Source organism: Syngnathus leptorhynchus, chromosome 17 (assembly GCF_054491065.1).
Source record: "Syngnathus leptorhynchus isolate UIUO chromosome 17, UIUO_Slep, whole genome shotgun sequence".
Classification (NCBI taxonomy): Eukaryota; Metazoa; Chordata; class Actinopteri; order Syngnathiformes; family Syngnathidae; genus Syngnathus; species Syngnathus leptorhynchus.
The window spans coordinates 6,649,803-6,672,051 of NC_141211.1; the positions used below are offsets into that span (position 1 = coordinate 6,649,803).

General features: G+C 42.7%; 3 protein-coding genes across 8 annotated transcripts; 2 read left to right on the forward strand and 1 right to left on the reverse strand.

Annotated features, from left to right (window-relative positions):
* Positions 1-143: 143 nt before the first annotated feature.
* LOC147043478 (chromatin remodeler ATRX-like) lies at positions 144-14,850 on the forward strand. Of its 2 annotated transcripts, none has more exons than XM_085935614.1 (35): positions 144-317; positions 1,472-1,569; positions 1,646-1,701; positions 2,031-2,059; positions 2,158-2,279; positions 2,460-2,576; positions 2,668-2,777; positions 2,917-2,984; positions 3,074-4,761; positions 4,919-4,979; positions 8,170-8,318; positions 8,453-8,623; positions 8,704-8,803; positions 8,949-9,048; positions 9,125-9,310; positions 9,390-9,522; positions 9,814-9,923; positions 10,039-10,182; positions 10,258-10,435; positions 10,498-10,635; positions 10,744-10,919; positions 11,009-11,126; positions 11,242-11,378; positions 11,451-11,494; positions 11,569-11,624; positions 11,690-11,816; positions 11,899-11,987; positions 12,127-12,232; positions 12,322-12,499; positions 12,610-12,801; positions 12,874-13,017; positions 13,109-13,180; positions 13,251-13,346; positions 13,485-13,613; positions 13,682-14,850. In XM_085935614.1, exons 1-35 carry the CDS (start codon positions 193-195, stop codon positions 13,781-13,783), a joined length of 5,649 nt encoding a protein of 1,882 aa, XP_085791740.1. In that variant the 5' UTR covers positions 144-192; the 3' UTR covers positions 13,784-14,850. The 2 variants fall into 2 exon arrangements, with proteins under 2 accessions (XP_085791740.1, XP_085791739.1); XM_085935613.1 differs by having other exon boundaries at positions 11,221-11,378; positions 13,682-14,849.
* Positions 14,539-18,848, reverse strand: ccdc61 (coiled-coil domain containing 61). 5 transcript variants are annotated; one of them, XM_085935619.1, is made up of 14 exons: positions 18,630-18,848; positions 17,511-17,666; positions 17,343-17,425; positions 16,897-17,057; positions 16,669-16,821; positions 16,277-16,487; positions 16,115-16,197; positions 15,834-16,012; positions 15,624-15,702; positions 15,337-15,537; positions 15,226-15,259; positions 15,080-15,146; positions 14,756-14,838; positions 14,539-14,682 (listed from the first exon to the last, which is right to left on the reverse strand). In XM_085935619.1, the coding sequence occupies exons 2-13, from the start codon at positions 17,656-17,658 to the stop codon at positions 14,762-14,764; spliced, it is 1,476 nt and encodes a 491-aa protein (XP_085791745.1). In that variant the 5' UTR covers positions 17,659-17,666; positions 18,630-18,848; the 3' UTR covers positions 14,539-14,682; positions 14,756-14,761. The 5 variants fall into 5 exon arrangements, with proteins under 5 accessions (XP_085791745.1, XP_085791742.1, XP_085791743.1 ...); XM_085935616.1 differs by having other exon boundaries at positions 14,756-14,856; XM_085935617.1 differs by adding an exon at positions 18,225-18,278 and having other exon boundaries at positions 14,539-14,856; positions 18,630-18,725.
* A 1,308-nt stretch (positions 18,849-20,156) lies between these two features.
* On the forward strand, positions 20,157-22,137 carry kcnk12l (potassium channel, subfamily K, member 12 like). The gene is made up of 3 exons (XM_085936203.1): positions 20,157-20,268; positions 20,532-20,885; positions 21,005-22,137. The coding sequence occupies exons 2-3, from the start codon at positions 20,546-20,548 to the stop codon at positions 22,012-22,014; spliced, it is 1,350 nt and encodes a 449-aa protein (XP_085792329.1). The 5' UTR covers positions 20,157-20,268; positions 20,532-20,545; the 3' UTR covers positions 22,015-22,137.
* Positions 22,138-22,249: the final 112 nt, after the last annotated feature.

A 22,249-nucleotide genomic window follows, 5' to 3' on the forward strand; every position in this document is an offset into this window, starting at 1 on the left:
CAAAAACTCAGTGGCTCAATTCCATAGATGTGCGTTCAACCAATGACTTGTGAGACAACGCAATTATTAGTTCAAACTTTATTTCCCGTCCAATTTTATTTGTGCTGTGACTTTTACGCCAAACCAACAGGGGGCGTCAAGTGGTAAAACCTTTAGCAAGCAAACTTGCCATTCCAGAACGAACAGAGGGAAATGCCCGTTTATTTTCTTTTATTGGTGTACGATGCTGTCCTGAAAATAAGAGCACTCCTCCCGTTTTATGTATGCTTAAAACCAAGGACGTTAACGATTGATCCAAATGTCGCAGACATGTCGAGGTAAATAGGAGACACCACTCCGTTGTACATTTAACAGGAACGGCGAATAGCGACCCGCTAATTTAGCTACAAAGGCTAGCATTCAGTCTGACGCTATAAACGCTCCTTTCCGAATAATATAGTGTTGCGTTTGTTCCAAGATTTCCGTCGTTGAGCAAGGAAAACAAAGATGTGGAGTAATAGTTGTTTCTTTATTTGCAAGGTCTTGGGTTGTTTTACGGCAGGTAGTACACGATGCACTTCAGCAGATGAAACAACATCAGACTCTCCAGATCAGACGGATTTATACTGTCTGCAAGCAGGAATACGGAAGAGAAGGGTGGGGAAAAGAAGGAAAAACATCCTCATAAGGCAGACATTTGTTCTGTTATCACCTGAATGTTTTGTATCCATGTATCACGACGTTAATGAGCTGGGCCTTATGTTTAATGGAAAAGTTATCAAGCTGTGTGCCGTGTCTGTGCTCTGATTGACCAACTATGTTTGTATAAATTAATAAGAGTATTTACACATCGCTGTTGCTCCCTCTTCAGTAGTTAGTGAAGAGGGAGCAACAGAAATGTGTACATACTCTTATGAGTTTATACAAACTTATATAGTACTTTATCATATCAATCGATGTGTAAATACTCATATTAATTTATACAACCATAGTTGCACCATCAGAGCACAGACAGCACACAGAGCTGGTAATTCGCCATTACACATAAGGCAAAGCTCAGTAACTTCATAACACATAGATACAAAACATTCAGTAGATAACAGGACATTCAGGAGATAACAACAAATGTCTGCCCTATGAAAATATGTTTTTTCTTCTTTTCTCCTCGCTTTTCTTCTCTTCCTTATTACTTCTTGTGGACACTATAAAGCCTTCTGACCAGAACCATGAGGTTGTTGTTTCATCTGCTCAAGTGCATTGTGTACTGACTTGCTGTAAAACAACCCAAGATCTTGCAAATAGCTATCACTCCACATCTTTGTTTTCCTTGCTCAACGACGGCCATCTTGAATAAAACGCAACATTAGTGACTCGTTTAAAAAAAAAAAAAAAACAGTTACCCTAAACGTGTACACATTGTTATTGACAGCATGATATTTAGGCATTTAGTATTCAAACAGACGTATAGATAACACCTTTCTCTTGTCTGCAGTGCGACGACAAGCAAAATGAATGTATTGATCACCAAGCTGCATGAATACCTGGCCCATTCTACACATGAGGACAGAAATGACACACTTGAACCTCGTGGTAACATCACGACCCATTTATCATTGCTTAACATTGTTCAAAACGTTTGTTGACATTTTATGTCCTATATTTGCAGATGTTACAAACAGAAATCGTTCAGTGGAAAAATCAGCAGCCCCCTCTGTGATGGAGGTAATGGAACATGCAGTAGTAACTGGTTAAGCAAATCACATTAAATGTATTGAAATAGACTTAATGTTGTTGTTTTTCTATGTACAAAACAGTGTAAAAAGTGTAAAAAAAAAAGAAAAAAGTAATTAAAAATTACCATCCTTTCTTAAAACAAATTAAAATCAATGGTTTTTTTAAAGTGTTGTGTCTCATGCAGGTGAACCAATGCAATGCACATTTAATGAATGTTGTTAATTATTGGTCACTACTATTGGATATTAATTGTGGCAAAATGCAAATTACCACACAATAATTAAAACTGCATCATAAAAGTGTCGTTCTCTTCGTAGGCACTGGTGGACTCAAAATTCTCCAGAAGGTGAGTATAGAAGAACTACATGCTCAGCACATGACAAAAATAAGAGGAACAGGCTTTTGATGTAAAATACTTACGTTTTTCCCCCAATATCATTTCAGGAAACCTTCTGTTGTTATAAAGCATTCTGGCTTGGATGAGTCTGCTGACTCAAATGACAGTGACAATGTAGATTTCCCCTTTAGTGCAAATGGTTACCCAGATACCACTTGCCTTCCAAAAGGTACGTTTTATTTTTGCCACATTACTTTGACACACTACTCGCTACACGTTTTCAATTCAACGCAGTTTGTTGTAAGTTCTGGTACCTGTAAAATCCAATGACACTTCAGTTATGACCAATGTAAAGTTCTGTCATTTCTAATCTGATGTTACAATATAATGTTTGCATTGATTTGTCCAGGCACTGTTTTGGTCAGACCTGAACCTGTAGATAACAGCAGAGATGACTTCAGGGGTCCTGAGTTTCACAGCCATAAACGTAACGTGTTACGGAAAGAATTTTCAAGAAGACGTGGAGGTCAGTCAAGTGCTGGTGAACGAAATTGCAACAAATGTTGCAAGTTATGAGAACGCATCTTTGTAGCTAACAATGTTGTCACCTTTTACAGGGGTTGATCATTTGGAAATTGTCAGTTGCACTGCTTGTGGTCGTCAAGTCAACCACTTCCAGAGAGATTCTCTTATTCGCCACCCAGTTCTCAAAGTGCTTATTTGCAAAGTGAGTACGGAATTCATTTTATTTTTTGCGCTTCCTTTATATCTTACCATGTCCATCAGGATTCAGGAGTTTATAAAGAGCTCCAAATGTGGCGAGACTACATACATTTTTTTTTTTATCTAATGTTTTGGTTTAACAGTCATGCTCCAAATATTACTCAAGTGACGACATCAGCAAAGATGGAGATGGAATGGATGACCAGTGTCGGTAAGATTCAAATGAGAAACTAAACACTTTATTTTGTGTGTTATGTTTAAAATTAACCTTCTGATCTTTTTTAAAAATTTCTCATATAGTTGGTGTGCAGAAGGGGGCAACCTTATCTGCTGTGATTTCTGCAGTAATGCCTTTTGCAAGAAGTGCATCCTGAGAAATTTGGGGCGAAAGGAGCTCTCTGGCATCTTGGCAAGTGAGTGGTACTGCTATGTGTGTAACCCTGAGCCCCTTTTTGGCCTTGTGGTGGCCTGCGACAACGTGTTGGAGAACATGGAGCGCCTGTGGCAACAGCAACGCAAGAGAAACCGAGCCGAGCCAGAGAAATCAGAACTATATGGAGACCTGCCTCTACCTCAAATCCTCCCCTTTCCTAAATGGGATCACAGTGGTACGGATGGGACTGTTGTGTTTAACTGCAACACTTTAAATGTCTCCAAAGATATGACCGCTAAGGTGAAACATTTAGTGGACTCTACAAACAACGTGAACACCAGCTTTCTTCATTTCATTCACACCGCCACAAAGGTTAAGCAAGGTGTTCGAAGCCTCTATTTGAAGTCCTATTTGTCAGTGGTGAAATCCACGCGGGCGTCTCTTGCGGCACTCGAAGAAAGCATTAAAGAAGAATTCAGCGACTTGGACGTTTCCAGCTGTTGGGAAGAGTTACTTAACGATCACATGGCCCCACCCGCCACTGAAGCAGATGCAAAGATCTCCAGTGAAGGAAGCTTGAGTAACTTGCCGAAGATGTCAGATGAACATCTGGAAAAGGAAGTCCTCAACAAGAGCACAAGTGAGCACGTGCAGAATCTGCGGACGATTGATGTGCAGTCTCCTCAAAGTAGTCTCAACATGACCAAAAAACTAGTGGTCAAACTTAGACCAGTAGCTCTGGCAGAGGAGCCCTGCTCAAATGCACAGCTTCTTTCAAAAGACATGGCTGAAGAGATGATGAATGGAAAAGATGTGTCCGGGAATGAAGAGATGGCTGTTGCTGACAGCAAATTGAGTGTAGAGCACCCAAGCACACTACTCCACCTCGAAGAGGAGCAGGGCAATCGGAGGTCCCCCCGTGTCAAGACCACACCGTTGCGTCGTCGAAGCGACGTCAAGGGCAAACAGTCTCGCTCCACAGCAGACAGCGAGAGCGATTTGGAAAACGAGGCACAGGCCAGCTCAGCGGCTGCCCAAACCACTAAAGAACAAAGCCAGACCAGAAATGACTCTGACTCCGATGAAATACCCGCCGTGCTTCTCGAACGAGTAGCAATGACTCAAAGCTCAGACTATCGACAAAGTGACGATGAAGACGAGGACAACAATGACGACAGTCCAGCATCTGGCAAAGTGGCCAAAAAGCGTCTCCTCTGGCTCACAAAGAACACCCCGATATCCCCTGAGAGGATTCGCCGCAAACGTAAATTGCTGGACCGTTCGCCCGAGTCGAACTCCATTGCGAAGAATCAACGGGAACTGGGGACGGATTCCTCCAGTGACGATCAAGACCTGCAGAATCAAAAGCAGCACCCGAAGACCCTCAGGCCCATCGGCAAGTCGCATCTTGTCAAGAGCGAAACGGAAGGGTGTGCTCGACAGCGGGGTTTAACAGAGGCCCGAAAGCACAAGACTCACCAGGAAGTAATAGTGACCTCGTCGTCGTCAAGCGAGGATGACGAGGACTCCGAGAGTGACGCCGACGATCATAAGATGAAAGCAATCACAGAAGATGGGAAGTTAGAGGGACCAGCAGCATTTCATCCATTTTCTGGTAAGTCTGACAATGTGCACAGGTACACATGGTAGTATTTCTAGTTATCGGATAACATGATTAATCAGCGTTACAAGTGTGCTTAAACGAAAGTGACGAAAACTCAAATTTACACTCACATTCGTTATTGTAATATCTTTTTTTTTTTAATTTGTAGGCAATCAGGATGGAGCTGGGCCCACCTGGGCAGCAGGGGATGAGGACGACCCCGAAAATAGGTATGGTTCTAAAAGCCTGGAACTAGAGTGTGTAAAACAGCCCAGGTTTGGGAGAAAGACTGCAAGTCCGAGACGCAAAGCCGCCGCTAAAAGCACCAACTCCAATGCCATCAAGAGTCAGTTGCGGTCTTTTCACGCGCGGCCAAAACGTAGCTGCAGTCGAGCGCCGGAAATCAAATACAGATTCTAATAGAAGAGACATAGGGCTGTTTTCTTTACGTAAAGATTTAGATGTTTATCTTTATGATATAAACCGAAGCAAAAAAAAATTGTAGCTCAATGTCCTAAAGGAGGAACTGCCTTATATGCCAACTTGTTCATGTGTGACAGACATGTTTATATGCTGTGAAATTATTTTAACCGAGTAACAGAATCAAGACTGCTAGCCTGAGTTGCTAACTTGCGACACGACAAAGTTGTGTGCAGCACTGAACTGATGCAAATGTGACATACTTCCAAAGGTGAAGTAGGAAGTTTAAATCTTGCTTGTCTGATTTTAATCCTCAGATTGGTTTATTTCTTAATCATTTGTTTGAAAAAAAAATCTTAGCTTTTACAACATGCTTTTAAGCACATTGTTGGCAAGAATAAAACGGAAATGCTTCACCTTCATTGTTCTGAATTTCCACCACCCACTGATTCGTAAATTAGCGTTTTTAGTGTTTAATTTTAGGTTACTACATATACAATTTAAAAAGTATTTCACTGAATGAAGATGCCTGTGAATATTCTCCTTTGTCCAGGTCATTTCATTCTCTTTTGACAGGCCTTGTTTAAATGTGACCCAAAATATAACCTATTTTAATCAACCCACCTTTCCATTGGTTTGTGTTGAAGTTTTATTTTTAAAACTTCATTTTAGGATGTAAAAATTGACTTGAATACCTACTATATTTTAGGCTTTTACGGTGCCCATAATCCTGTCATATAAATAGCTGTGGGGAAAAAAACGTTGAAAGCAACAATGATTAATGCAAGATTTTGTAGACACAAATCACACTTGAAAGATGTGATTTGTGGTGCATGCCGATTGACCTTTTTGATTGTAAATTAGTTTAACATTTTAGAGTTCACCATCAAGCCTCTGGTATTTGCCAACATAATGAACAATAAATGTTATTATGACATAATACTCTCTTTTTTTTAAGGGCCTGCTCTATAAAAATAGCTCCACCAAAAAGATCACTGGCCAACAAAAGCATATTGTGTTTTCTAATGACCTTTAACTTCCACCACCTTGAAAGCAACGCTCTACTTATGCTATTTTTTATTTAACATTTTGTACACTTAACAGTCATGCTTACCATCATTCATTATTTTTTAATTAGTAGTGTAAGGAACATCCCAGCAAATTCAAAAATGAAGAGACTTATTGAGTGCTGACAAATTTTGTTTAAGGCTAAGTAATTCTCTTTTCACTAGTACCACCAATCAAGCAGCAGTCCTTGCTCTACTGAGGTTTCATGAGATCTCTTACCATACTAGTTTGAATAACTGCATTCAAGAGGAGCGGTGTGAGCTCATGCCGTTGAAACTGAAGCCAACATTTGACTCAGAGGAGCTTTTCCCTGTAGGGAAAAAAGAAAACAAAGCAGCTGGAAAGATTCTATTGATGTGCTAGTGAGGCAAATATGATTGCAATCTGTGGGTAGCGTCTGCATCCGGATCTCAGAATAAGCCACCAGTCATGTACCGTAGCTTCCCCCCCTCCCAATCTTTATTAGCGGTTTTGTATGTTTTACCCCACTTTCTATGCGCAGATAAACATTACTGCTGACCATTTTCTAAAGTTGAATTGCGCAGCTTCTTTAAATGGAGGACTTTGACTCCCCTCCAATTCGCACTGCAGAGAAGGCAGTCGCGGTTCTCTTAAGTTGAGACAATTTGTGTTTCGATTCAATGTACTTCCAAGTACAACGAACAATGATGTACATCTGAGAATTGAGAGTGGGCTGTGAAACAACAAGCACCCAAATTCCGATTATGTCACTTTTTTAATGACACCCATGTTTGTTTCTCGTGTTTTTCTCTCCAGGTCGGATTTTCTGACAGCACAGCAGTGATTGCAGTGCTGTTAGGAAGGAATGTCTTAAATGTGGGATTTTGTAGCCCTCGACTCATTAAGTTTGTGACGTGGCTTTTTTTTTCTTTTTTTTTTTTGACTCGCTAGTAAAATGGTCAGCAAGAATGTGGAGATCGCATTGGACAAAACATGTCAAATACTTCAGCAGTGCTGACTAAGCACTCCCAATTTCAATTGCTGCTACACTGTAACACATCCCGGTTTTAACACTTTGGATTCAGTGGCAGTGAAGACGGCTGCTCCCTTTCCTCTAGTGACTCATGGCTATGACCTACTTTTAGATTAGAGGCTTTTGCAAGCATGGTCGGGATATCTGAGAGATTTGTTACATGACTTCACATGTACAGTCGTTATTTATATGTTGTGGTTGTAAATGATATTAATGATATATATATTATGCCGGAAGGGGTTTAGGATCAACAAAGTGGTTTTACCCTTCTAATCGGTCCTCAACCAATGAAGTGTTGGGCCTATACCCTTTCTTTCTCCTCAAATCTTAATTTGTCATCTTAAAATGTCCTGGACTATTTTTAGTCTACAGAACGTGCACAAAACCATGTCTTTTGAGGTTTGTCATCAGTGATTAATCCTCCAAATTCCGTCTGGGTCAATAATGAAAATACCATATACACCTTATCCAAGTAAAAGTCTTCCCGAGGCCAAATCTATTTTCTTTTTTCTTCCAATAATGGGTAATTGCCTTGTGTCTTTATATTTGTTAATAGTGTGAGGTTAAAGGAAAAAAAAAATACGAAAGGGAATAATGATGTAATAAAAAGAAGCACATTTGGACCCTACATGGGCGTACACCAAGAATGTCTTTGTGTTTTGGTGGCATTTGTGCGTACAACTTGCTTGGTCTAATAAATGTTTCCTCTTTAAAATGTCTGATCAGTCTTTTCTGCTGTTTTACCTGTCAAACTATCAGCTTTCCAGCTTTACATTCTGGTTTTGATACTCGTTTGGCTTTCTAATCGGTTATACTGACTTGGACTGATTTGCAATATTTATCTAGCCATGTAATATGTAATTTTACAGCTGAAGCTGTTGTCACTTATCATGAAATGAATTTGTGGTACCTTGTCCTTCTCTTCTACTTTTTAAAAGACTCGCTAAGAACATACTTTTGGCCCAAATCAATGCCAACTTGTCATCGCTTGATGAGTTATCAGCAGATGAGGAAACACAGGACGATGAGTCGTCTTCTGAGGCTGAAAAGGAATTTAAAGAAGTCCGTGAAGAATGTGGAGAAGATGGTGAGTGTGCCCCGTAAAATCGCTGTGTGCATTTCATCCAAATAAACACAACCCCCTTAGGCTTGTTGAAAGCTATGTCTTTTGGAAGTCCAAGCCTTCCGTTGGTCACGTCGTCATTCAAATGTCTGCTTCAGGGCAAAACTTGTCATCTGACGCTGGCACTGATGGCTCCAACTTGAGGCAGCACCCTTTGCTGCGCCACAAACTCACCTTGGATGAAGGCACAGGAAGTGACAAGGCAGCATTAGGGAATAAAGCACGGAAGGCAGACAGGAAGAGGAGAGTCGCCCCCAAGGAGCTGAGCTGTAAGGACACCTCACGCATGGAGCACTTCCTTTGTGGCTCGTCTTGGAATTTTCTTAATGTGTCGCTGCTTTATCTCCAGCTAATGATGAGACCGAAGTTACTGATAACTCCTCGGACACGCAAGAATCTGCAATGAGCGAGGAGCTGAGTGATTCAGAGGATGAAGAGAACCTGGAAAGGTATAAAGCGACATGTCCACATCACCGAAATAGTGGGAACCAAATCTTTTTGTATAGAAAATAGATGGACGGACACTTCTGATGTCATAGACGTACAAATGGCAGGTACTGCATGTGTGTAACCCGTTTCATTTTCTTTTTCCAGTTCACCACCTAAAGTCAAGGAGGAGACCCTTCGGCAGTCTCCGTTTGTTAGCAAGCCCCCGGTGACCTGCATTTTGTTGTCTGACACCAGCAGCGATGAGGTAACTGTAGCAATGACCAATCGCCATCACTGACAAGAAGTTTGAAGTCTCATATTGCTGACTTCTATTGCTGCAGAATGAACAAGATAACACAGAGGGTGATTTTACCAGCAGTCAGGGCACACCCAAAGGACGCAAAAAAATTCGACGAATCATCCAAGACGACAATCTCCGGTCTGAGACCCAGGAAGCGCTACGGGAGGAGGAAGAGCGATGCAGACGACTAGCAAGTAGGGAGCAGCTAATGGAAGAGCGTCGAGAGGTAGTGCACACGCATGGAGTATAAAGGCTAGCAATACATATTGTTGCATTCAAGACTGACAGTCCAGCGTTGCCTTCAGGCAATTGTTGTAGATCATTCTCAGGAGTCCATCACCACCAAGTTAATTCTGGATCAGGATGAGGGGACCAAGACACCGCTAGTCCAGGTGCACAGGAACCTAGTGATTAATCTCAAACCTCACCAAGTGGACGGTGAGTGGACACTCACACGTGTGCACTTTTCTACTGTATGTTTACCTCAAGATCAAATGCTAATGTACTCTACTGGATTTAAAAAGAATAAGAATGAATACAGCTAATCTATCACTTTGAAGTGACTAACGCCCTCTTGTGGCACAATTTTCACACAGAATTTTTTATTGTTTTTATTTGACAAGTGCTAAACCAGTTGGAATTCGAATGCATGTTTATTAAGGTTATTTTGTTTTATTTTTATTTTTTTTTCCCCCCAACCTTTTTCATTCTCTCTGTCCTCAACAACAGGAGTCCAGTTCATTTGGGACAACTGCTGTGAGTCAGTGAAGAAGGCCAACTCCAGTCCAGGAACAGGTTGCATCTTGGCTCATTGTATGGGCCTGGGAAAGACCCTGCAGGTATTGAGCCATTGATTGTAAAGTTTAAAAAAAAAAAAAAAATGTCTCCTGTAATTTTACTCACAATTGGTATATGAACGTTTGTTTCTTCTTTTCTCCACTTATTTATTTTTAGGTGGTTACCTTCCTGCACACGGTATTGCGGTCGAACGTCTTACATTTTAAAACGGCCTTGGTGGTGTGTCCTCTCAACACTGTGCTCAACTGGGTTTGCGAGTTCAACAAATGGCAAAAATTGTTAGGGAAAGATATCGTGAAGGTATGGGATTACACATACGTACAGTGACAAAACATGCATCTTCACTTGGTTAATGTCGAAAAATACAAATTACAGGTTACTGAACTGGCCACCAATAAGAATATTCTCACACGACTACAAGCAATTCAGAGCTGGCACACGACTGGAGGTGTGATGATTATGGGCTACGAAATGTTCCGAAACCTCTCACTATCCCACAAACTGAGCGACAGCAGGTTAAAGCAGCAGCTTAAAAGCCTACTGGTGGATCCAGGTAGAGTACTTTACACTTTTCAGGATCCTTCAACATGCTTTCTGAGGCTGGTTTGTCAACAGGACCAGACTTTGTGATATGTGATGAAGGGCACATTCTGCGCAACGAGTACTCCAACATTTCTAAAGCCATGTGTGCCGTAAAGACGCGGCGGAGAGTGGTGCTAACTGGCACGCCGTTGCAGAACAACTTGGTTGAGTGTAAGTTGGCATCTCTACGCTAATGTGACAGATTTTATTTCAAGGCCTCAACACCAAGTCCTACGTTCTAGAATGAAAACTGACACCCCTTTCATATTGTCCCTACAGACCACTGCATGGTAGATTTCATCAAGCAGAACCTTCTGGGCTCACTGGGGGAATTCCGAAACCGCTTCGTCAACCCCATCCAGAATGGCCAATGCGCCGACTCCACACCCAAAGATGTTCGAATCATGAAGAGGCGTGCGCACGTCCTCCATGCAATGCTGGCCAGATGCGTGCAAGTAAGAACCAGTTTTTTTATTTTCTTTTATTACCATCTTTTCCCATTGCCCCAGCAATTAATACAACATTTGTATTTCTTTTCCTGTAGAGGAAGGATTACTTCGAGTTGGCTGAGTTTCTGCCTCCCAAATACGAGTATGTGGTGGCAGTCAGGGTGTCTCCACTTCAGTATAAGCTATACGCCCACTACCTGCAGCATGTCAGTGGTGAGTAGTTGAGTATTGGGGTAAAATGAAAAGAATGGAATTTGGTGCCTTTGATGGAGATGATTTTTTTTTTCCCCCCCCTACTATTGGGTAGTCACAATTAGTGGTTCCTCAGGCTTGGGCAACGTTATCGGCACTGCAAAAATGAAGGTCGGCGCAAACCTGTTTAAGGATTTTCAGGTCCTCGGTCGGGTTTGGACGCATCCTTGGTGTCTTCAACTCAGCTATAATACCAAAGCAAAAAAGGACAATGTAAGAAAATCAAACTCAAGATATCACAATTTTGGATGAAATGTTCAAGACTTCACTGTTTTTTAATGATAGAGAGATTTGGCAAAGAAGAAAACCAGCGCTCCACTCATGGAAAGGTAATACTGACTGAATCCACCCTCAAATGCTGCTGAAATAAATAAACCCACTAAAATCCTTTTCTTTGCCTAAGTGGACCAAGCAACAGCAATACCAATGACCCAACCCAAACTGCTTTTGCATCAAAAGGTACTGAGGGTAATTTATTGTCAGAATCATTACAACGGCAAATCACAAACACTCTTCTCGTGTAGCCCTTGCAGACCCATGCTGGTTCAAAAATATGTTGTCTCAAAACGATGCCGAAATCCTGGAGCACTCTGGGAAATTAGTGCTCTTATTTGAGATCCTGAAGATGGCTGAAGCCTTGAACGACAAAGTGTATGTCTTTTCCCTCCATTGATCTCATCACCTCTCCTCAGTGCAAAGCCAGACAGTTTTTGTTTTCTTTTTTTTCATTCAGGCTTGTGTTCAGTCAGTCTCTGGTCTCATTAGACCTGATTGAGAGTTTCCTGGCAGCTTCTCACCGAAAAAGAAAGGAGTCACCTGAAGGTATTGTTGTTGATGTTTTCAGCAGTATCTACCCGAGGGAGTAGATGTTTGTTATTTTATAAAGCTTTATTGGTACTGGGAAGTTGTCCTCCAGTCAAAAAAAACCTTTACAGTAAATATTTCCTCTGTTTTCACCTAGAGAGAAGCTGGACTAAAAACATTGATTACTACCGTCTTGATGGCTCTACCTCCGCTGCATTACGTACAAAATGGTCAAATTGTTTCAATAAGTCCAGTAATACACGGTAGAGTTGGACTTTTTTTTTTTTCTTTTCCATTTACTATAACAAGGTCTGACACATGATTAACTTGACGCAATTCTCTCTCCCTTTAGTGGCCGCTTGTTTTTGATCTCAACAAGGGCTGGCTCGCTGGGCATCAACCTGGTGGCTGCCAACAGGGTGATCATCTTTGACGCCTCGTGGAATCCTTCTCACGATATTCAAAGCATCTACAGAGTATACCGCTTCGGCCAGGTCAAGCAAGTGTTTGTGTATCGCTTCTTGGCACAGGTGAGCTCAATGGTCACATGCCACTTAGTGTTCAGGAACAACAATGACAAAGAAGTATGTGGCAGATGAATTGATAAACAACAGAAAAAAATGTCGATGTTGGCGTGTAGGGCACAATGGAGGAGAAGATCTACGATCGCCAAGTGACGAAGCAGTCTTTGTCCTACCGAGTGGTGGATCAGCAACAGATCGAGAGACACTTCACCCTTTCCGAGCTCACTGAACTTTACTCGTTTGAGCCAGATTTACTGGACGACCCTCAATCCAGGAAAACTAAGCGGAAGACTTCTGACTTGCCAAAGGTGACGAACCATTTCAACTCAGATGTTGTTTGTTGACTCGTTACTAATTGTCATACATTTATGTGTTGTTAGGATCAAGTTCTGGCGATGCTTCTGGAGAAGTGCAAAGACCAAATAGTCAGCTACCATGAGCACGCATCTCTGCTGGACCATAAACAAGAGGAGGAGCTCACTGAAGCAGAACGTAAAGATGCCTGGGCTGAATATCAGGCTGAGGTAATGAGCCGTACACTGAGCCAGCAGCAGCAGCAGCAGCTTCGCACACATACGCATATCCCATCTTAATACCAATGTGTTTTTATATCAGTCCCACACAGCCAGCGCCCCAGTGAAAATCAGTTTGGACACCTTGAATATGAGGACTAATGAAGAGCTGATGGTAAATATGCGGGAATCTTCAGGCCAGTGCCCTTTTGCATTTGACTGAAAACAGCATATTGTACTTGCAGCACTTGCTCAACAAAAGCAGAGAAAATTTAGCCGCCTCCTTCCAGGCCATGCAGGCTATGACGTCACATCCCCTTGAGGAGTACATTGTACATGTGGTAAGTAAGGCACTGCAATTTTTGTAATAGTAATAACGAAAAGGAACGTGAAACTGATCTGGCAGACTCCACATTACAGGTAACAAATGAAAATCATTCAGAATACTCTTCTTACAAATTCCTGTACTTGTATTCCAGTGGCGCCAAAATCCACAAATGCCCTTGGAGGTGATCAAGACCAAGGCCGGGCAGTGGAAACAAGCTGACGCAAAGGAGCTGGAGCGGAGAAAGGCCCATTATACAGAAGTTCTTGAAGAGCAGCGATTAGTAAGTTAAAATGGGGTTTTAATCTGTTGCTATAGTAACAAATGATGCCTACCATTGTTTTATACCAGCTCACATTGCACATCCAGACCATTTTGAGCGAGCGACGCAATCAAGAGCAGCAGGGGGCGCCTGCATCTGCTGAAAATCAGCAAACATCAACAAGTAACTGAAGTGGTAAAGGTTTGGCTTATGTGCCATGTTATCATTAAGTGGTTAAAATTTTGTTGTTGAAGTTCTCTTCAATCAGCACTTTAGTATGACCAACTTGGTCATTTGCATCAGTTTCTTACATGTGAGCATTTCCACCAATACATGCCTTAACTATTTTGGGAAACTCTAGTGTTCTTTTTGTAAGAGCAACAGTAATGTTAGTTGTGTAATAAATTGCATGTCAAAATTTGCCCTGAGTGTTATGAGGAGTATTAACATTTCTATAAGCAGGACAAGGATAAACACTGACTATACTTTATTTTCTATGGGTCTTTAAAAGTTTTCTATATTTGCGTGATGTCCATTTTAGCTTTGATTTTTTGCACTGTTGTCACTGAAATAACTGAAGAAGTGTACTTCCCTCAAGGAGGATCAATAAAGATAAAGAAAAAAAAAAAAAACACTGAGGAAAATACTTGACTCTAAGAATACTCCATGAAACAACAAAGAAAAAGGTAAGTGCGATACTTTGACCTAAACGTGGGTGCTGTAGTGGGTGTTATAATTGCTCAAAGATGCCACAAGATGGCAGCAATCCACTACTTCAGTCTAAGGCAAACCCCATTACGCAATTCAACTTAGGGCACGAAGATGGTGGCAAAACACTACTTTTGTCTAAATGACACTCCTCACCCTGCTTCAACTTAGTTCCCTGGCACCCAAAATGGTAGTCAGCACTGCCACAAATGTACTTCAATCCACTTACTTAGAATACAACCACATTTATTCACAGCAACATTTTAAGTTAATAAAAATATTGAAAACACTCATGTAAAAATATTCTTGAATTTTACAGTGATTGCTTTCATTTCCTGAAGTTTGAGGTCCTGTTTGGAATGCTTCTGGTCCATGCAGAGGACTAAGAAATGAAAAAAAACCACTGCTCAGTTCATAAGTCCAACACATGAGCTTTGTTGCGCTGGAAGCTGCACCATCTGTCAATGTCCTGTGTCCAAGTCCCTCATGTACTCCTGCAGGGCCTGAAGCCTGGCGTCTATCTCCGACAGCTCCGCGCCTGTGTCGATGGAGCTCTCTTGACGAGTGGTGCGTGACAGTAGAATAAATACGCGCACATGAATGCGGATGGTCACACTCATAAATATTGTACAGCATATCTTAAACTAGAGAATGCAAATTTGGGAGAAATTGCATGTGGATACGGACAAGCTGAATAAGTAGGTTCTGATATTTGTGAAGCTGAATTTGAATCAAGACTGCCATGCTCTCTCTGCAGGTTTCATGCTAACATACATTACCTCTGTCCTTCATCCTGTATGTTGGAGTGCTGCTTAAGGGCTTGCCGGCTATCAGGTTTCCTCTGGACTGAAAACCGTGACAAACATGTTACATATTCAAGAGGTCACCAATGACCATAAAGAGACACGAACGTCACCTCACTCACCGTACTGGGGCCATTGAATGTCTGTTTTCTTCCTCTGTTGAGCGTAAAGCACATTAGATGAGATCATGTGGTGTGGACAGTGCACACTTGGTTCACATGGAGGAAGTTCACCTTAGGAGCGCTTTGGTCATCTCCTCCATATCTACTATGGAGCTCTCGGAGGAGTTTCTGCTTCTTTGCCGCTCCATAGACAAACTCCTTCCTCGGCTGCCGGCGCGACTCAACTGAGGACAAGCCTCTCTGGAGCGGGAACGGCCTCGTTCAGGTATCAGTGATGGTGAAATCATTAAATCCCGCCGCACCTTTAACTGTCTGACAAGCACGAGACACGGTCATGACTAGTAATTGTTTAAAAAAAAAAATTGCTATCATTTGCAGATTTTGGGAGAGAAACGTACTTTTTGAGTTCGGATTCTCTTAGTCGGCGCTGTTTGTCCTGGATGTAAGCAGTTGGGTCAAAACGAGGTGCTCGAGACCCTGAAAGTAAGTCAGTCTATTAACCGACAGCACCATTTAACGTTTGTCGCTATAAATTTTATGGAATACATGTGTTCATTGATGAAATAATGACACTTTCACCACTTTGTTACAGAGGTCAAAGTTCACACCAGTGGGAGAAGGTGACGGCCTCCGTACGACAGAACGCGTCCCTGTTGAGTCTGCTCGTCTCCCTCTTTCCGTTGACCTTTGCACTCTGTCGCCTCTGCGTTCTCTGGACCCCGAGCGACCCCTGACAGGGTTGTGCGAACGATAGATCTCCCCGCATGCGGAAGTGGGCGTCCCTCTGCTACAGATACAAGGTGAGTGAGGAAGATTCATACATGTGAAAGAACCAGTGGCGTCCCAACCCGATTTATCAATATGACCATTATTTCATTCAAAGTCACACCTTCTGCGTAGCAGAGCCAGTTCATTGGTCAGACTCTTGACATGAAGTCTGAGCGTGCACTCTGAGGCCCTCAGTTCATCCAGCTTGAAGGGCGTGAGGGAAAGCGTTAAAAGCGTGACAGTGTTAACAACAAACTCGAGACGGAGTCCACAAGCGCGCCACCTGCTCCATCAGCAGTTGCTGCTCCTGGCATCGTTTGGTGGCCGAGCGCTGACTCTTGGCTCTCTCCTTGAGCAGCTGCTCTTCCAAGGTCCTCACCATGTCCCGACCCCTCCAGTCTTGAGGACCGCCGGGCGTAGGAACGCTTCCGCCGAGCTGCAGTCGCTCCAGGACTTTGGCAATGGCCTCTTTCTCCTCCTTCATCACAGCCAGCCTCGGGAGATAAGATTAGCAGTGTGACGTCACCTCACACACATCATTTCTGGTCAATAGCCAGCAACTCGCTGGAGAGTTCCATGGTTTACTGTTAAACTGTCATTTCCAGTTCTGTTCTCAAATACAGTAATCCCATTGAAAGTTTCCATTGGAAACCCCAAATGACAAAGAGCACTTACTCCGCTCGTAAGCGGTGGATTTCGAGCTCCGCAGACTTGCCAACTCCTTGAGAGGTGAACGCACTTAGCTCCGCCCTAAGGCTCCTGATCTCCTTCTGCAAGGCGGCCGGGTCCGGCTTTCCGATATATGGCAGCGGTAAAGGGTAGTGTATCCTATGGAGGGACAAGTCAGCGGTGCGCACAATACAAAAGGGAAAAACAAAAACAAATCACCAAGGGCAACCAAACCTGTCAAACTCCACAGTGTAGATGAGAATAAGGTAGCGTTTGGCGGTAAGAACGGACGACTGCGGATGGCCCCGAGGGCGACCGACCACTCCGGCTTTCCTGTTCCGCAGAAGCTCCAGGTCCGCATAGGTCAACAAGTCGAGTGTGACAGAATCACTCGTCTGCAGAAAAGCATTCAAAAACCAGGTACACATTAATAATCCCGTCTTGACAGTGCGGATGGGTTGCAGACATTTATTTTAATATCCATAACTTAAATGCATCGAAACATTCCTTCATTTACGTTCCTGCCTGCCTGGAGAGAGGGGACAAGATAGCATGGGAATCTTCCAATTTTTCGCTCCAGTGTCCGCTGCGGCTCATGCTGCCCGAAGCATCTTCCTGTCCGTTTACATTCTTCTATTGACTTGCAAGCCACCTACGTTGAGTTTTATTCGCCAACGTACCTTTCTCACGGCAGATTCCAACATGCTACAAAAAATGGGGAACTGTTTGAAGTTGCCCGTTTTGCGTGTGAGGTCTTCAATGTCTGAAAAAAAAACAAGAAGGATGCAATATAAGGAATGTGACTTAAACATGACCACACCATCTTTGCTTGATAACTGACAACTTACACGCCGGATCAAATTCTCCCTTCCACTGATCTGCCGTTTTTGAATCAGAAATTTCCACCAGCAGCACGCCCTTATCCACTTCCACCTTCACGGCAAATTCCACTCCTCGGAACACAATATTCTCCATCACCTCCGAGCCCACCTCCATTTTTCAGTCTGTAATGAAGGGACAACCAATTTCAATCAATAAGTGCCTTGCAGTGAAAAATAACCCAATAAGACTTAAATGTAATCATTTGTAACAGCTGAATCAGTGACACAATAAACTCGGGGATTTCTTTTTTTCCTCGTTGCTGAGGTATGACTTTGCTGAAATTGGTCCTATTCACACAATATAATAATTTGTACAACTAGACAAGCCCAGACTTCACTCTGACAGACTATATTTGTATTGTATTATTTATAAATTAATTAAGTACAGTGCATCATCATCTCTGCATATTTTTTGACATATCTGCTCATTAGTGTGCCGTGAGATTGGGGCAGCTGTAACATATGCATAATATGTGTCTTGGCTCAAAAAACAGTTTCGAGTTGAGCAGCTGGAGGGCACGCGATGCTGCTTTTACCAAAACACTCCACTAGAGGACGCTGGTGAGTCAAAAACATGCGTCAAATTATTTTATCTTAATTTATTTGAATGAAAAAAGTTGTTAAATCAAAACGTATCAAGGACAGTCTTTTAATTGTACACAAATAAGAACAACAACATACTTTCCGTTTATATTGGGTCTGTGCAAGCATGCAGTTCCCGCTTAGCATCATTTTCTACAGTGAAAGCAAAGGAAATCAGTGACACTGCTCATTTTTTTACCGTAGTTACCATGCACACAAATAGTAAACATGTCCATTTTTTCAATCTGCTTGTTTTACTAGTGCGATGCGACACCGTGGTTCCATTTTTGGGATCGGTAGCTTGAACCGTAGGCGGGTCTTTTGAGATTGATTCAAATAGACCGCTTGACCATTTTGGCAGTGATATCTCCCGATCGTTAGCTTTAGCTAGCTAGCACGCAGGTTCTGATAACAGCAACAACAATGCAAGCTTCCTATGCAGCTTTGCAAAGTAATGTGTGAAACTCGTCACTTTATTTGCAGGAAACATTGCACATCGTTTACCTTTAGTTTCAGCGATGTGTCTTGAAGTCGCTAGTCGTCCGCAAGCGGCTAATGTTGGGAAAACATCACGGTGACTTGACTGGATCAAGATACAATTATATGGCATTGAACTCTGCTTTCTTGGTACTTTACTCCGGGTAAAAAAAAATTTGTAAGCCACCTAAAGGAGGACCCGAGGCGCTTCAACTACCGGGAAACGTTCAATTCTTCTTCTTCTGTTTGATTCGCTGAGGTAGAACTCCTTTTTCCGCTTCGTTTTGCCATCCTCGGCTCGTTGCTTCCCTCTAGAGGTGAATACCTGCCAGTGTCATCCCCTGAGAAGACGAAGAATTTCGCTACATTTTTAAATCAATTTTGATCATATTTTTATTTGCTTTAATGTGTAATGACACTTGCAAATGTATAGTAAACGTCCAAATGTATACAGTACTGTATAGTAAAAAATATGAGCCGATATAATTTTATGAAGTGAAAAGAACATATTGCTGAACCCGAGCAAGATTTCCAACTCAAACAACAATATAACACCAGTAATGAGGATAAGCACTAAATAATCCAAATAGATTTTGTTTTTGCTGAAGACTTGCAGCTGCTGGTCAAGGTCAGCACTTGCCTTTTGCATGATGCTATGAAGGGCCAGTTTCCATAGAGATGTTGCTCAACCCTCAGGAGAAGTGAGGAGCAGTTGTAATGTGGCGTTTGAGATGCAGTGAAGTACATTTGTGTGTTGCAGGATTTCCCACTGAATCACAATCATTGCATCATGTCACCTGACTTTCCTCTAATCCCTGAAAAATGAAAAACTTTGTGATGCCTACACTCTAATATAATATCATTTCTAATACTTTTGCCACACTGATATGATAACACAATATCAGAAATACCTCCAGTTCAATTCAGAAAAAAAGCAATTTGCAAATTTTCAGAAATCTCACACTGTTCCACAAATAATGTACTTTTTTTTTTTTTTTAGCCTTAATTTTTTGGGACTATAATTAATATGGCAGGATTATAATTTCACATATTGCAATATTCTATGTGACAGCCATGAGTCTGCACCTGCCTCCAACAGCCACTCAAACATCAGAGGGCCAAGTGACGAAAGCCTTGCCCTTAGCTTCGCTTCCATGCAAGATTAAAGGGAGGGCCCAACTACAAACACCTCCCACACATTGTGCAGCAACAACAAAAAGCCATCAGAGGTTCCAGAAGTAGAAGTGCACCTAGGCTGCATCTCATACAGACCAAAGTCTTGAGACACATTTTTCACCTGGTTCGTTTATTAATCAGGGCTTTATCAACCAAGATACAACTTGGTGGGAATAGTTTGACAAAGGCCCCTTTTTTGAACAAATCAACAAAATTAGAACAGCAGCAGCATTGTGGAGCCAACACTTTGTATATGGGAGACACGACCAAACAAGGTGGGCTCGTAGACAGATGGTGTGGGTGGGAAAAAAAAATGATGTCAGTGCGAGACGAATGAAGCATCATTGCGTCTGTGCTGCTTGCACACATACACATACACACTCACACACACACACAAAAAAACTGAAGCGGCTTCCTCTTGGTGGTCATCATTCAACAGATGCACGGCAGCCGCACTCTGGGAGAGGGACTCTGCTGTCAACCTGACCAGGTAGGACTCATTTTCTCATTAGTAAAAAGGAATTTGTATTTTTTTGTAATTTGATGTATTTTGCACAATGTGTATTTAAAATTCATATATTTGTAAATGATTCTAATCGTAGATAATCCTAATTGATTCATAGACAACATCAAATGTATTGCAATATTTCATTTATATCATCATTTACTACATTCACCCTTTTTTAGCATTTTTTTGCAATGAAAGAAAATGACGTCCATTCCGTGTTGGTGTACATTTGTGTCATTTTTTAGTTATTGTGGAGGTCATGGCTCAGAGGAAGACTGCGGCCTGCCTCCCCAAAGCGCCCATCAACCAAGACAACGCTCGTTTCTTCCTTCTCGCTGCACTCATTTTCCTCTACCTCCTGTGCGGGGCCGCCATCTTCTCCATCCTGGAGCACCCATTTGAGCTCCGTGCCCGCCGCCTGTGGCGCCAGCAGCTGGATAACTTCACCCGCCGATACAACGTCCACCCGAGGGCTCTGCACACCTTGCTGCGACAGTACGAGGAGGCCAATGGAGCGGGGATACGAGTTGACGTGTTGAGGCCTCGCTGGGACTTCTCTGGAGCGTTTTACTTTGTTGGTACAGTGGTCTCTACGATTGGTAAGCTTTGTGAGAAATTGTTTGCTGGGAACTTAGTATGAGCAAATGTATTGATACCTAATTGTACAGGTTCTCCTCATGGCTTACTTGCAACATCTTCTTCATATTTTTTTCCCTAGGGTTTGGTATGACCACACCAGCGACTATAGCCGGCAAGATCTTCTTAATCTTTTACGGTCTGATCGGCTGCGCTGCGACCATCCTCTTTTTCAACCTCTTCTTAGAGAGGATCATCACCATGCTGGCCTACATCATGCGCTGGTGTCATGAACGTCGCCTTCGTTTCGGCGGAGTCGGCGACATGTCTAGCGGACAGGAGCCGTCCGGGGAGGAGGACAGCCTCGAAGGCTGGAAGCCTTCCGTCTATTACGTGATGATGATTCTTGGACTGGCCTCAATAGTGATCGCATGCAGTGCTTCTACACTCTACTGTTCAATGGAGAACTGGAGCTATGTGGACTCTCTGTATTTCTGCTTTGTGGCCTTCAGTACCATCGGCTTCGGGGACCTGGTAAGCAGCCAGAGGCTGCACTATGAATCTCAGGAGGCCTACCGGCTGGGAAACTGCCTTTTCATCCTCATGGGAGTTTGTTGTATTTATTCACTCTTTAACGTCATTTCCATCATCATCAAACAGACTCTTAACTGGATCTTGGAAAAGTTGCTGTGTCCCGGGGACCGTCGGCTCTGCTCTTGTTCTGCAACCCGATGCTGGTGGCTCTGCTGCCACTGCCCGCACGACAGAAAGCACAATCGGAGGCATCAGCCGGCTCACTTTGGGCAAAAACGATCGAAGCGCAATACAGTCCAGCCGCTGCCATCGCACTGTCCCGCAGGGAGGCAGCGTTACGCAGACGGCTCGGTGGAGACCGTGTACGACAGCGAGACGGATGGCGGCGCGGTAACGGACGGGGTGTACGTAGGCCGCCGGATGTCGGGAGAAATGATTTCTGTCAATGAGTTCATGGTTCCCAATAAGGTGTCTTTGGCAATTCTGCAGAAGCAACTGAGCGAAACCGCTCACCAGGGGCCGCGGCAGAGTTATGGCCACCAGAATGGATTTTCAGAGGGAGTAGGTGCTTTGGCCTTTATGAATAACCGTCTACAGGAAACCAGTGTGGATAGGTAGGACCATTTTGAAAAATAATCTAATTGCAATTTTTTTTTTGTCTTTAATATAGTGATTGATATGGGATATTTTTCAAAGTCTTTTTCTCATGTATATTTTTTGAAAAACATAAGCAATAAATTATTCTATATAACAATAAACTACCAGATTTACTTTCCAGGCTTATGTTGAAATAAATCCTAATGAAATTAGATCTAATATGAAATTTAGTTTATGGTCTTCGATTAGAGTTGTC